The sequence below is a fragment of the Calonectris borealis genome, chromosome 12 (genome assembly GCF_964195595.1).
Source record: "Calonectris borealis chromosome 12, bCalBor7.hap1.2, whole genome shotgun sequence".
In the NCBI taxonomy this organism is placed as follows: domain Eukaryota; kingdom Metazoa; phylum Chordata; class Aves; order Procellariiformes; family Procellariidae; genus Calonectris; species Calonectris borealis.
Window position 1 is genome coordinate 15,132,640 of NC_134323.1, and position 16,681 is coordinate 15,149,320.

The 16,681-nt window shown below is 33.8% G+C and overlaps 1 protein-coding gene across 1 annotated transcript in view; it reads left to right on the forward strand.

The window, feature by feature from the left end:
* CDH8 (cadherin 8) overlaps positions 1–16,681 on the forward strand; it is a 140,556-nt gene that overhangs the window by 71,400 nt on the left and 52,475 nt on the right. The window contains exons 5-7 of the mRNA XM_075161449.1: positions 3,227–3,414; positions 5,963–6,216; positions 13,485–13,621. Coding sequence (XP_075017550.1) covers positions 3,227–3,414; positions 5,963–6,216; positions 13,485–13,621 — 579 coding nt within the window. The remainder of the gene's footprint in view (positions 1–3,226; positions 3,415–5,962; positions 6,217–13,484; positions 13,622–16,681) is intronic.

Here is a 16,681-nt window from a genome sequence, read left to right on the forward strand (position 1 = left end):
CACGTCTAGACTTCGTATCATTTTTACTTTATAAGAAGCATGTTTTTCTAACATGGTACTTATGCACCCAACGTAAAATTAATTCGTTTCCACTTATGTATGACCTGAAGTCCGCTTTTGCCCTGTTCTGAAGACACAAAGAGTGAAATGGGTTTGTCCTAGTACTCAGCATGTGATAAATACTCTCCTATAGTCTAGAAAATTCACATACAGATAGAGATAAAAAAATATGAAATAAATAAGCAGAGGTAAAAGCATATTTGCAAAATACATATTTTATTACCTCATCTTAGTGATTTTTAACAGATAAGCACTCTGTGCACAATAAAAGGTTTTCTCTCATTATAAAATAAGAAATGCATAATTTTCTTACTTTATATTACATTGCATTGCTTGCACTTGTGTAATAGTGTTTTCCAACATATGATGACAATTTCCCTAATAATGTGAACATCTATAGATGAGACTCCTGGATGAAGCGTATCACCACAACGCAGAGGGACATTTCTTTTATACCTGCGATGTACTGTAGCTCTAACCCTGTGACTACAGATCTACTTTTGCCAGCTTGCCGGGCTTTTATATTTGTATCACTTTCTGTCTTAAAAAGCCTTTGCCTGCCAGTGTGAAAAAAGCTGATCAGAAAATCAGGAACACAACTGGTGCTAATTGGTACATTTGCTGGAGGTCTCAGCAGGAAGCACAGGAGTGAATGCATACGGAGATGAAACTGTACTTTCCCTGTGCAGTTTACTCATATCTGTTCTCCTGTAGCTTGGATACATGACACACTGACTGGGTAGCATGAGGAAGACTGCATCACAGATCCCTGAAATATATTTTCTACACAGAAAATGTAGATTAGTTTTCCTTCAACAAAGAGTGAGTTGCTGACTTTGAAGCTGTTACAGCTAGTGCATTCCAGTGCAGAATTCAAGCTACCATCTAGGAATAACCACCCTGTTGTAACACTGACCGTTATGCAACTTCATTAGAAAAAACCTGCATGTACTATAACTTTGTATTGTATATACATTGCATTTAATGAGGATAAGCCATAGTAAATATTGTAACTGGATATTATTACAAATTCTGCCTTTTAAAACTAAGTATTCATAGCATGCTGCCTAGCATTACAGATTAGTCATGACTGGCCTTATACAAAAGCTGATCAAGTCTTTAACATTTTTTTACACCGTTGAAGCACGGTTTGCATTTGCCTGGAAAGGAAAATAAGAAAGGATCAAACTTACAATAGACCCTAACTGGAATGAAATAGAAATTCATAAGATGTATTACATGCTGCTTTCACAATAAATTGTAATGAACTCAGAAAGCAGTGTGTTTTATCAGTTTGTTGTTTCCAGGCAGGATAGAAATGTATATTTATGGTTTGATTCAAAGAGCGTTAGCCTCCTGAGTTTTAGAAATGAAAAAGATGAACTTTCACTACTTCTATGATCTCTTTGAAATAATTTTAGAGGTATTTTATAAGTCACAGAAGCTTTTAACCTGGCAGTTTACCATAGGACTGTACTGAGAAAAACTGTGCACTGCTGTGAAAACCAAAGGTTTTCAAAGATGCGTAATGTGGATTTTTGGTCAGCTCTGCACTATGACATCTTGACAGGACAATTCGTAATTCTTGAGAGCAATTTGTGTAAAAGAGTCAGCTGCATCATAATACATTTTTTTTACAATATTTTGTAAACTATCTTAATAAATCTGAGAGAAAAACACCAATCAAATGGTGTTAAAAATGCAATCAACTGTGTCTGAAGATTCAAACCACAAAGTGTGGACAGCAGTTTAAATTATGAACACATAATTTAGTCTCCTGAGGCACTTGATTGCTTTGGCTGCTCATTGTTTGTGAGCCATTATGAATATTCTTGAGGAATCTTGATGATCTTCAAATTATGTCTAATAATTTAGCCTAGAAACATTAAAGAAAAAAAGTATTTAACTTTGGGACAGACTATATGTATAGCTAATATATGTATTTGTGAATTCTTCACAGTTTCCTTCCTACTTTCAACTGTTGCTACTGCAATTAGCCTACAAACAGTTAAAGCAACAACTCCATAACATTTTAGAAAAACATTTAGAAAACTCCTAGCTGCACATAACAGTAAAAGCTGCATGTTGTCTTAGAACAACTGTGAGGACAGAAAAGAACAAGTCCAGAACCCTTTGTCAAAAACTATTTTAATGGTCTCATCTCTTAATCTTGAATTCCTTTTGACTGTTTTAATTACTAAGTAGCACTGCAGTTGATTAGATCACGTATTAACCGTGGCTTCAATAAGTGTAAATTACCAAGAGGTAAAAAAGTAGGCCCTCCATAAAGAATTTTTGATGTAAAGCATGCACGTCTTCTGTTTTTCAGAGTACTGTTAAGAACTGGGAGATAGAATAGTAAAATGGGTATTTTGATTTTTCTCTTAATAAAATGCTTACTTAAAATAATATATTACAAGTTCTAAATAGATTTTTGACACTTCTTAGGTAAGAAGGTTTGAAGCAAGTATTACAAAAAATAAAAATGCTGACAACTTGAATAGCACTTTGTAGTGGATTTTAGTCTAACCCTACAACCAAATAGTAAATACACTAATGATCACTATGAAAAGTTATCATGTCCTTTAAAACATAAATTTTGGGAGTTTTCTTGAATGTTTTTTAATTAGTTTCTTACCACAAAAGGGAGGTGGAAGGGGTTAAAAAAAAACAATAACAACAACAACAAAAAAACACAAACAAAAAAAAAAACACCAAATCAAATTAAAAGGGTCAAAAAAGCAGTAAAGATCTGAAATTGTGTAAGGCATCTTTAAAGTATTAGACCAGTTTTCTACAGAGTAAAAGCCAAAGTTTCATAGTTGAATTCTTTAAAAAATATAACTACATGTCTGTAAATAAAACGGTAAGTTCAACGTTGCATACTTTCAGTGTTGAAAGTAGCTTAATATTTATGTTTGCCATCACTAAGCATCCCTGCAAGGAAATAGCAGGATGCTACCGTAATGAAAAGAACATTCAGTAAAGTGAATATTCCTACATAAGGAAGACGTTTTGCTGCTTTCAGTAAAGAACTTGTGTAAATGTAGTTTGTATCAGTTGCACGTCTCAGGAGTTTGCACTGGGGAAGTATAAAAAAAATGAAGAGCACACGAGAGATACTGGAATCAGGTGTAATGTTTAGTCTTTTCCTCTTATTTGTAAGGTCTGTATCACTTCTCAGTGATGGAAGATGTTGCTCTTGGTGAACCAATAGGAAGGGTGAAAGCAAATGACCTGGATATTGGAGAAAATGCCAAATCATCCTATGATATTATTGAAGGAGATGGAATGGATATATTTGAAATTACTACAGATGCCCAAACTCAGGACGGCATTATTAGAGTGAGAAAGGTAAATGATATATCTGTTAAAAAAAAAAACGTTTATTGTACATACAACTACCCAGCCAGACTGTACTCTGTGAGAAGATTCTGGATTTCCAAGGATTCTTTTATTTATGGATGAGGTGTCAAGCCAGTGAAGTGATAAAAAAGGGATGTATTAGCCATGTCCCTCAAAATTTGCATTTAGGTGTCAACGGGGGGGACATCCATGGAAGTATTTTGTGTGCTGGGAATGTGTTAATCTTATCTGGGTTACCACATGGTCAAATCATATTATTTAAATTACCTGAAGTGTGAGAGGCTTAATCTTCCACCTTTCTCACGTTGAACTCTCTTTGCTCAGTGAATAGTGATTTCAGTGAACCTTATCAAGGACATCAGTACTGTTTCACATGAGAAGTGCCAAATTCGAGCCCTAAAGAAGGCTACAACTCGGTTACCTTTTCTATGCTTGTACAGTGTTGATGTATGCAAGATGAGGTATTTGCATGTACATAATAGAAGGACCACCCAATTCTATACAGAAATATGGGGAGAGACAGCATATCTAGTCAATGAAACATTATTTGCAGACTTAATTTTCATTGTTTTCTGGGAAAAGAGAAGAGAGACGATTCTCATGCTGTGTTCTGAAAAAGGATATGAATATAACTTGTAACACTGGCATAGAGGGTTTTAAATATGTAGCGTAGAACACACTAAATTACTCTTTGGGTTTTTTTTTTTCAAAACAAAACAAAACAAAAACAAAACTTGACATTCCAGTGAAAAAAAGAAGAATCCAGTGAGTACAGGTAATTAATATTCAACTTGTACTTGTAATTAAAGAAGTCAAGCAGAGTACCTGTCAAAAGTTTATATTTTCTGTTTCTCAGTCAGCACTGTAGATGTATAATAAAATGATGTATATTTATCATAATTTAGATCTGTTTTCCTAAAGAGAAAATTATGATATACATCCCTGATCTTCCTTACTGTTATTTATTCTATGCTGTGTCCTCTTTTGTAAACTAAGGCAATTAGCCTTTTGCCCCAGTTCCCTTGGCTTTATTTCATAACTGAGTCGCTAAGATAATGTTGTTTCATATATTAATTTTGACAGCAATAATAATTTTGGTTCTACTACAATAGATGATGTATGGAGGGTACTTTTCACCAATAGATTTTCTCCAGCATCAGTTCATGGGTTTTAGACAATGCAGAGTAAATTTTCAATATGATATTCTGATTAAGCATGACTAAATGTATTGGGGTGCTGTCATTTCTGTAAAGCACATGAAAAGCAATTGAAAAAATTATATAGGAGCTATGATTGGCAAATTGTGAATATGCTGATTTATAAATCACTATTCATAATTACAAAAGCTTACTAATTTAAGAGCTGCTAAAGAAGAAAGGTTTTCTCATGTTTACTAGAATTTCTGAGAAAGAGCAAATCCCATTAGAGCTTGATTCATACCTGAAAAAAAATCAACAAAATTTGAAAGTATACATATTGAAGGCTTTGACAGACTTCCTGAAAGTCCCTATTTGTGCTCTTGCCGGTATTTGCATTGCAGATTCAGAGTTTCTATGTCCTTTTCTTTTTCTCCCTGGGACATTGTAATGCAAATCTTAATATCTTTCCAATGCTTGGCAATTTGCATCTTTCAAATTTGAATCATTGTGAGACACAAGAGAATTATATGGTGAATATACTGATGTGCTTCAAGACACAAACTTGAATCTCCTATAATGAAAATTTCTAATATTCAAAAGTGTCACAGATTTGGTTTTTATTTGGTATTTCATTCCTTTAAATCCCCTGTGTTTTCATCTTTTATGTTTTAATATGGAACTGTAAAATAGTAAAAACAATGGTGACATGCCAGGTATATTGATAGAATAAAGTAATCGGTTTCATGTTTCTCTCTCTGAAAAAAAAATAAGATACAGAAATAAGAATTGCTACAGTTTTAAGAAATTCCTGAGAGACGTATACCTCATTTACCCCTATAAACAGAAATGCAGAGTTACCTGAAGTGCAATAATACTGAAGTACTTTCTTGTATGATTAGCTCTACATTTTTCCACATAATGCCTCTCATGTCCAACAAATAATAATTGCTAGTTCTTTGCATTTCTCACATTGTTCTGGAAGTAATAAAATATTTTTTCTTTGTGGAGCTAGTATAATTTTTTTTCTTATCTCCAACTAACAAAGCACTGACTAAGTGCATGATTAGTATGCAAGTCATGTCATCACCAACAAATTTGTAATATTTATCTGATATGTAATTGTAATGGTATAATTCATGAGAGAGAATATTTTAGTAAATTTCTTGTGAAAAGCAAGAAAACAAAGAGTTCTTGTTTTCTCTGAGGCTGGTTGGTAAACAGATATCAATATATGCCTAGGAAATTCGCAGGTTGGATTTCTGGGAGTGAGAAATGATTGCATTAAAACTCACTGAACGTGCTTAAATGCACATAACTTTCATCCATCAGCATTATATTCATTTGTTCTTTCTCTGTGGCCATTAGTAAAAGACATTTATCTTTGTCATTCTTAACAGCCACTGGACTTTGAGACCAAAAAATCCTATACTCTGAAGGTAGAAGCAGCCAACATTCATATTGATCCTCGCTTCATCAGTGGAGGACCATTTAAGGATACAGCAACAGTAAAAATTGTAGTAGAGGATGCTGATGAGCCACCAGTCTTTTCATCACCTACTTACCTACTGGAAGTGCATGAAAATGCTGCTGTTAACTCTGTGATTGGTCAGGTGACCGCCCATGACCCTGATGTGTCTTCCAGTCCTATAAGGTAGTGCTGCTTTAAAGTTCTCTTTGAAAAAAATACTGGCAGAATACTAAGTGTATTTTCCCATACATTGTATGACACTGTTCTCATGCTGTTTTATTTCTATGAAAATACTTGTATAGGATTTGTTTTATGATGTTAATTTTATCAGTTCGGATCATTTTCAAAATCACAAAGATGCTCCTTGCCACATGAATAGTCTTATGAAACAGTAAGAATGCAGTGAAATTAAAATAGGGTGTATGAGGTCAGATGGGGTTGAATCATCAGTGTGTATCTCTGCAGTTATTTTAAATAATCCACTAGTGTCTGCACTAACAATACTGAGTTTGTTCCATGTAGTTGTAAGGTTGTCAAAACATATTTTGTATTCCTTTGGCTAAACCCATTCCTGGTTTAAAGATAGAAAGTCAGAGATTATTATGCCCATATGACTTTTGCATCTTCGATTTATAATATTTTCCCTTTTTGATCTAACTTGAACAAAATCTGTTATACCAGTTTCATCAGATCAGTGTTTTCTATCTCATTTTGATGAGCACATATCTTTCCCCCACCTTTGTAATGGTTAGTATGGTATGATGCGAGTGTTCCCAAAACACATTTTGCTATGTATAGTGCTGCCTGATAAAAACATTATGAAAACAAACAGCAAAACGTCAAATTCATAGTAAAGGTATATTTGGAGAGAGTCTAATTAATAATAATCATCACTGTACATTACTGCTTTAGGGAATTTAAGCTACGCCAGCAGTCATTTTCAGCATTGTGAGGATGATGCTAATTGTTATAATCTATCACTTAAGACCATTTTCTAATCATTATCATTTACACCAGGTTTGTCAAAGACCCAAACTTTAAACCTTTATTTAGGGGGCCTACATGTTGCATATCATATTTTAGTATTTTCAGAATTAGAAATTCAGAATTTCCAACATGTTTGGATGTATTAGAGCTTCTATATGAAGATGTTGGAGAGTACGTTGGAGTCTCTCATTTCTAAATCATCCTTTCAAAACTAGCTAAATGTGGCATTAACTATCACAGATTTCTATACAAATTAATTGATTAATATATTTTCTACTGCAGGACACAACCCAGACAGTGTTAATAGGCACCAAATTTCTTTTCTTGCCAGAGAAGCTCTCAGGATGATCAAAGATGGTAATCTGATCATAGAAATAGGAAATAAATGAGGATAGTTTTCTATCCCCGGTTAGAAAAATGTTACATAAACAGAAAAAAAGTAATACAGAATGCACAGAGTTTGATCTATCACAATTTAAGCAGCGACTCCACCCCTGATTTTATTACTGCTGTCCACTGGCATCTGTGAAAAGGCTTGCACTGCCGCTACAAAGACAGGATCTTCTGAAAGGTGTGTGAAACCAGCCATGGTGGCAGCTAGTTGGCTTTCTTCCCTTTATTCCAGCTCAATAGTAATTTCTCTTTCAATTTAACCTTAGTTCCTTCCTCTGCCCTGTTCTGCTTTGCTCTTCGCTTGGTCCTGTGCTCCTCTGCTTCTTGATTGTGTCCCCTTTGTTCCTCATCTCAGCCTGGCTTCAACTCTGCTTCAGTTTTACCTTGGCTATTTTTCCAGTCTTGTTCTGTTTCCCTGGAATTCTTTTCTAATCCTGCCCCAAACTCTTAATAATTTAGACCAGCTACAAGCCTACCTATGTCCTAAAATTGAGCCTCTTTATTCTGTCCAAGCCTGAAAAATTGAACTGAGAAAAATATTTACTTCATTTCCGTTTTTTTATCATTTTATAGATCAAGATATTTTCAAAATTTTAAAAGCAAAAATATTTTATATGTGCAAACTGAATTAGAATGTTATTACTTATCAAGTCATATAGGAACAATTGACATACATGAAACAGAATTGGCCAAAATTCGTTACATTTAAACAAAAAGGTAATTAATTAGTGTGATTTTTTATCTTCTTTAAAAATATTATATGCAGTACTTAATAAGGTTTAATTTTTCTACTCTATTGGTTTGATAGCTAATTAAGGAATATACAGAGCTCAATTTTCTATCCAGCTTTCATTTTTCTTGTTTCCTCACCTGATTAATTTGGCTTTATCTGGGATAGCTCTGGAAAGTCCAAATTCCTTTTTTGCGTTTTTTGCATGAAAAATATTTTAAGGCAAAAAGAAAAAGAGATTTCAAGTTAGTAATTCTACTATTACGGGAGCAAAAATATTCATCAGAGACAAGTAGGGAGCAGAAATGCAGTTACTTTCTTTCCAATTCAGAACAAAATTGGAACATGGCAGGTTCTAACAAAAGTATATGGAAACATGGTTTTGTTGGATTAGAATGTTTCATTTTGATTGTGCATTTCAAGTGTTTATTCTGTTATTATATCATGTATATATGTAAATTTTATGTATACGTTTTATGATACACTTTCAAAAATATTAAACATAAGTTAAAAAATTAAAAAACAGAATTAAAACATTCTGTTCTAAAAATAATTGACTGTTTTAATACTGCCTGGCCATTTTTTAATGTATTTTTTCCTTTAAAACAGAATTTTAGGAGACAAAAAACAATTGCATTTCAAGGAAATTATATTTTTCAATAGATATCTCTTCGATCAATATTTTGGTTAGACAGAGCTTTTGTGTACATTTGTTATAAAAACCCTGGCAACACAAACAAAAATATGAATCACCTTATGTGCTACCAATACCACATCTGCTGCACATTAGTCTTATACATAAAGACTCAGTAAACGCAGCGTATTTCAGTACCATAAATGAAATAAAATATGGATATCTCTGAACATGGAAATAGTCTGATAATTGAGTCATGAGACAAAACATTAAAGACTTTAGAAAAATTATTATAGATAGAAAACAGCCTGGAAAGAAACTTCTCCCATGTTTTCTTTTTTTTTTTTTAAAAAAAGTTTAACCTCATTTCTATCCAATACAACAGTAATTTGTTTTTTATGCTTGCTTACAAGACATGAAACATATTCTCTGATCTTTCCATGACTTGATCCAAAAGGTATGAAATCTATCATAGATTTACAAGCAGGTGTATAGATGGGTTACCAGTCTGGTTCTGAATGTGCCCACCTTATGGAAATACCTGAAGAGGGTTATTTAGGAATGTCTTGTGTCAAATGCAGAGTTTTGGCAGTGGTTATTAGTCTGAAATCTCTGTATCGGATAAAGAAATTTAGACACCGTTAGATGGATGGGACTAAAGGGTGCATATGTTGTACAGGACTTTTCTCGTTGTTGTCGAGCCCTAATTGTGGATAAGCAAAGGCATCTTTGAATGGCTAAGTGATAATGTGATATTCAGCTGAATTATGCATTCATTATGTGTTTCTCCAATGAATATGAACTATCTTTTCATATCGGTTTTTAGGTTAGTCTAACTATATCATATCTTTCATAAACCAGTATTTTTAAAATAAGCAGCAAAATTTCTCTTTTATCTTTATTTGCTATTCTGCTGTGCATGTTGCTTAAGGGCCTGGCTTACTTTTAAGCCTGATGGTGAAAAGGATTTACCAATTTGGCTAATAATTGTAAACATGGTCAGCAGTTTGTCTTATTCTAGCCCAGTCATTTCAGAAGCATGCGTCAGTGGCTCACACCTTACTGCATCTAGACTGCGTCCATCTCTCTTGAGAAAGGGACCCAGTGAATTCAGCTAAGCTAGTTGTAAAGCTTTACTGTAGTTTATTTAGTAAGGGTGGTACATTCTTGCTTATAGTATAATTAGACTTGAAAGATCATAATCTATTAGCATACAAATCTATTGATTCCAGTAGTACTTCTTTCATGTTTCTGTTGTTATTTTATAGCCACGGTCTGTTTATCTGCAGTAAATTATCTTGGATAAAGCATGATCCAAGTGCATAGAAAAAAGTATGAGTAATAATCTTTCTTCCTATATTGTATCTGCCCTCCTATAAATCACTGCCCTTCAGTGTCTTTCTCTGTGGAGAGATAAGCTTCATTGTGGCAGGTTTTCCCCATTCATATCGACAGAGATTTCATCTTTGGCAGCAGTTGATCATTTTCTTAATTCACAGCAGGCCTTAAAAACCTAGATACGATATTTTGTGCCTCCCTAATGGTACAGCTGTTTATCTGTCACTAAGTAGCACGTCCGATCTGCTTGGCTAATAAACAATGGTGATTTACCACTGATGAGGTATCAGTACTGTGATTCAAATCTCAGCAGGTGCAGCAAAAAAGGATTTCTGCTCTTATTTACATTCGTGCAAATAAAGAATAGATCAAATTAAGTCGTAATAGCAATAGTGCATGAGCAGGACTGAGAATCATTTTTAGTCTTCTGTTAAGCCACGATGGGGTTGTTCCTATAATTGCCATAGCAGACCCATAAACTAACCAAAAATTCCCAATAACCTGTGCTGGGTTTATGGCAATTTCAAAATATATTATTTCCCAAGATATTCTTTTCTCATTTTTAGAGAAATGTATGTTTTATGTATAGCTTGTGGATCTGACAATGCATTCCCATTAAAAAGAGTTACAATACCATTATCATGAAAAGGAAACTGCAAATGTACTATTAGTTTTCCCAGGTTTATGACACTACAGATTTTATTTTTTATTTTTGTACCAAGTATTTATCAAATTAAAATCAGGAGAGGGTTTTACCTCTTTGTAGTCTTGTAAAGCCATGTAACTTATGTTAAAAATGTTTCATTTTGAATGCTGGTTTTGCATTGTGAATAAATACTGTTGGGATGAGATGAAATGCAATATAATAAACTCACAAATGTTACGCTCCCAGTTTTATAACTTCAAAAAATGTACTGCAGGAAGACTGTGAATGGAAGTTTAAAAAAGGATTGATCCTTAGAGAAAAACTGTGTCTTATCTCAATGGAATTTATGTCAAGCCCAGGTCAACTAACGTTAAATAACATATAAGCATTTCATATTTTGTTTGTGGACTGTAAAAAATTCATAATTGTTTGATATCAGAAGAGTTCTGTCTGCATCATTACATAAATATCAAGAATTAAAGATAATTTTAAGTCATGACATCTTAAAAAAAGTTATCGATTGCTGTCTTTCTTGTATTTTCTTGAGTGAAATCTTAAACCCGTGAAAGTCTCCAAGATATTTTTTACTAACTTCATTAGTACCAAAATTTTACTTCTAATACTTTAATTGGAACTAGGGAGACATCAAAATAAGGTTAAGATACATTTTCAGAACTGATTGCCTGAAGTTAGGCATCTACAGCTTTATTCTTCCACACAAGTGACCTGATTTTCAGAAATGCTGAGGACAGTACAATTCCCATTAAACCATCGAGAACTGAGTACATGGAGCTCACCTGAAAATCAGTTTACTTAAATGTCCAAATATAGATGCATGTGCCTAGCTTTAGGCACATATATTTGGAACTTTATTTCATTTTTTTTCTAGTAGTCTTCTTAACCAAAGTACTCGTTTACTCAAACGTTCTTGTTTCACTCAAACGTACCAAAGTACTCGTTTACTCTTAACCAAAGTACTCGTTTACTCAAAGTGAGTAAAACTAGTTCTTCTCAGAGTTTAAAAACAGAAAACTTAAATGTCTAACAAATCCCTTTTCCTAGTTAAAGGGTTTTCACTCTTAAGTCCACTGTTAAGTTAAGTACCTTACCAGTGTGATCATGCTAGCCCTGATCTTTAGTAATACAGTCTTTAAACACTTAAACTTCAAGATTTTGATAAATTTTCATAATTTAGAACTAATTTTTTGTAACTGAATTGTATCTTACTGAATGCATTGCACAAGCAATCTAATTGCAATGTATCTTTTATTCTGAATATGAAAGTATCTGACACTGAAATGAAAAAAGATGAATGCCATAATCCTAAGCTTTGAAATCAGATCCTACTGCTATGTCTATCAAAATCAATTGTGTTATGCTGGAATGAGTTTGAGTTCATCAGAATATGTTTATTGTAGTATATAAAGGAACTTCCAAATCAGAACTTTTTTTGGAAATTGCGTATGATAAAGTATAAAACAGAATGGAATAACTGATTTTCAGATAACTCTGCCATTGTCGCTGTAGCAAAATATGCTCTTGTTCTTTTATCAGTGAATTTAACAATGTATTTGCAAAAAGTAGAAATGTAATGAGAAACTGACAGTCTGAGTCACTTTTCTGACCACTATATAATGTAATCCAGTCTGATACTATATCCTAACTCACCCTATTATGCCTAGATATAATGCAGAACAGATGTAAAAATTGTCAGTGCATGCTGTTAGGTTCTGTAATACATAGGCACAAAGGCTTAAAAGGCTTTTATATAAATCCACAATTAGGATTCAGTAAAACCCCTTGAAGTCATTTTTTGTTGAACCATATCAATAGTTTATCACTAAACTCTCTCATTTCATACCTTTCCTGTCAAAAATTGGAAGGCTTAATTTTGTGATTTAGTTTCTTTTTGCGAATAATACATTAATAAAATAACTCTGTGAAAATGGACAAACATAAAAGCTTTCCTGGAGATCCTGTTCTGAGCTTTAAATCATCATCCTGCTTAATGCACCGTTGGAGCAATCTACTGCAGCTCTTTCTTGTTGTCAACCTGGCTCTGTTTAGGCTGCATAATTTACCTGGACATTCACATTTGCAAACTCTGACTACCTGTCAGACAAAACTTGTTTCGTTAAAAATCAGTGATGTCAATCCATAAAACAATCAGTCCTTCAGTGTTCAAAGTGTTTTATAGGAAAATGGTGATCACTAACTGCATTCTGCCCATGGAGCTGCTTGAACCATAACCAAATATGCTTGGTGAATAGTTCATGCTTCGTTAATCTGAAATTTATTCATAAAATAATATTATTCAGCCCTTTTTAAAATAACCATGAAGCCCACCATTTTTGTGTGCTTAATACATTACTGTTGAAATTATCATCTGTTACTGTGAAATACCATAGAAACTGTCTAATAAATGTGATAGATTGTGTAATTAACTCTTGATCAGCACCGTTTTTCAAAGATGTTACCCAGTGAACCTGAGGGCATTTTATGACCTTCACACTGGGTATACAGCTAATTACTCCATGGGCAATAATTATTAAGGTTTTTTTAGTCTCAGTTTGTCATTTTGTCTTATAAATTATTATGCTATTGAGCTTCTCAATCCATTTGGCTATAAAACTGCAGCTCTCAGAGGGCTCCTTAAATTGTCTTGTGATTGTATGGATTACACCAACTTCATTAAGTAGATTACAGGGATGTCTATTTTGTAGGTTTTCCATTGATCGGCATACTGACCTTGAGAGACAGTTCAACATTAACGCAGAAGATGGGAAAATAACTTTGGCAACGCCACTGGACAGAGAAACAAATATGTGGCACAACATAACTATTGTAGCTACTGAAACTAGTAAGTATTTGTGTATACTGACTTTTAGTTCTGTTGGTTTTATAATTTTAACAGTGCGCGCCATGGAAACTCTATATAATGCAGTAAAAAGTAAAACACATCGGATTTTTAAATTACAGAATTTTTGAAAGAAAACTTAATTTCTGCTGAAGTTCCATTTCTTTTAGTTTTCAAAACTGCATTTTTTTCAGTAAATACAGTAATATAGATTTTTGAAGAAATATATGAGTACATTTGTACAGGGTATATTGCGTAAATGTTAAAAAATGTTTAAAAAAACCCCAAAACTGAAGCCTTATATTTAGTTAGTTATATTAAGACAGAAAAAATAAAGCTTTGCTATTGTAGAAGTAAATTGTAGACTCAACCTAGAAGTTCTTAATGCTGAGTGATGTTACGTTTCAGTACCATAAATGATTAAGCACATGGGTAATGTTGCATGATAGTCCTATTTGATACATATGAATAAATTTACTCATATACAGCTATAGACAAGAACATGGATTGTTCAGATCTACAAAACTATTGTGACTGATCTGTTCACCTAAGTCATTGGGAGCCAGGAGTGTCACCCTGTCTGGGAATATGGGTCCTAGGTTTTAATCAAGAAGAATTCTTGATTAATTTGGAATTGTAAGCATTGCTGACAGGATCACATATGACCATATAATTTATTATTAATATTAGCACTGTGGTTTAGACTATACATTTGACATAAACATATTGCAGCAAAAGAACAGATTCAGAACATAGGTCTGTCATCCTATGTCATCGTCTTAACTGAAACACAAACTCTGAAAATGTTTCTGCTGACATATCCTGCAATCAATGCATCTGCACAATTCCCATACGTGCATACACACTTGACACGTTGTTGTAAGAATATCTGTCTTCGGAGCCTGATGATCAGTGCCGCTAATTCTTGCATGTACAAAATAGGGGGATGTTAATGCTTGCTTTTCCCCCCAGAGTATCTTTTTTAAAGGATATAGTAGTATGATACAGAACTTCTAATGCTCAGTTTCATACTACTGTAGCTATGAACATAATGAATGGGAGGATAAAATATGCTTATTTGGCCCATTTTTGTTGTCCAATATTTTTCTGTGGTACTTGTTTTCAAAAACAAACATGTTAGGAATCTGTGACAGGTAACTGAAATGGCATACATAAATGGGAAAGATAGGTCTGAGTATACACGAAGCTCTCAACTTACAACCCCTGTAAACTGTATTCCTATGACCTACCTTAATAATTTGTGTATTTCATTGCCAGTAGTGCAGTAGTGCCAACAGTGCCCTGTTAATTACTGTCAAATCTTGCAGGCAAACGCTACTTTGATAAATTAGCAAGGATAATTTCTGCTTGCAGGAAAGCCAAGCCAACACAGGGGATCAAACTACATAAGGAAAGAAAGTAAGCTCTGTTTTCACAGGGCATGTTTTGCCGAGGTTAATATCAAACCAGTTAATAATTTTGATGTTTTTAAAGAAGAAAGATATAAAATTTCCATACCAATTTTCTCAAGACATGAGGAATGTCAGAACATGAGATTTACCAATGGCATGGAAAGCAGAATTATTAGTTTGTGATCCAAAGTTTTCAGACATTGGAATAGTAAGATGTGAAGTGAAGTAATTTTACGTTTTGTTTCCTCCAAAAAGTCAAAAAAGTACAAAATACAAAGAATAATTTTTCAAGAAACTCCTCCAATTCATTTTTTTATCTACCTTATATGTGTGTGTCAGAGCAAAGTTAACAGAAGTGCACTTTACTAAGCCACATCAGAATCAAGTCTGCCTGTTGCATCTTCAGATTTTTAAAACATAATTATACTCAAGAATTTTGTAAGAAATCAGCCTTGTCATTAGACTTCATGGGAGCCTCAGCATCTATCACTATCGTAAAATTGCCTCTTATCAGACTGGCTATGAAAATAATAATACCAATCTTGTTCTAAGCATTTGCATTCCTGCTGATGGCTTATTTTCGCATTCCTAATATAATTATTTGACATTTACATAAAACAAGAGCTTAATTTCATAGACTACTATCTTTGCTTATTTAAGAGAAATTATTTTTAAGCTCCTCATGCACAAACTAAATGTGTTCATAGAACTGTCAAGCAGGGTAAAATGGGCATTTTCAGATTTTTTTCCAACACAGTAATAATCAAAATCTCTGTTATAAAATAACAGAAGTCTGTTGGAGGCAGACACAAGCAGCAAATGAAAATATGAAGTGTGTCATTATGATGCTTCCACTGACAGTCATATTAGTGGACTGCTGATCACGCCCATAAAAATAAAGATGTCAGCATCATTCTACAGGAGCATTTTCTCCTCCTAGGCTAGCTGCTTTCCAGGTTCAGTTCAAAGCTCACCTCTATTCCTGTGGGGCAATTATCAGACCATTTCATTGCCATTACACTTGCTTGCTAATCATAAGCCATGATATTGTTTTTTTCTTCTTGATTCCCAGCATGGTAGATCCTAAATATACCCTGATTTGTCAACACTTTCACAGATAAACACCAAGGTTTGCCAAAACATAAATCACTGTTTCAGAGCTTCGTGCTGATAAGTTACCTGCAGCTAAATTTGTGCTTTAAGCACAGGTAATTTTTGGCAGTTCTCTGCTGACACTACGACAGTTACTCCTTTGTATCATCCCTCAGCCACTGGCTCAGTGTCTTCCAAGACAAGATTGGTCTGGCTGAATTGAGCATAACTTCTGCATTTTCACCTGGGTGAGGATGAAGATTTTTAGATTCAGACTGGCTGATCTCTTTCAAAGAGATCAGATTTAGTATGGATAATTTTAAACATGCTACTTCTTTTTAATCTGAGTGCCCCAAAATGTGAACTTAACCCTTTCATGTCTAGCAAAACTAGGAGTAGAAACACAAAAGCATGAGCCAGTGGGGACTGTGACTCTTTTCTGTAAGTGCTTAATAGCCAAAAGACCAGTTTGGTTTATTTTTTTTTTTCCAGAAGAAGGATATTTTCTTTTCCTATTCATAGGCAAGTGTCTGGCTAGTTCTAATTCAGAACAAATTCA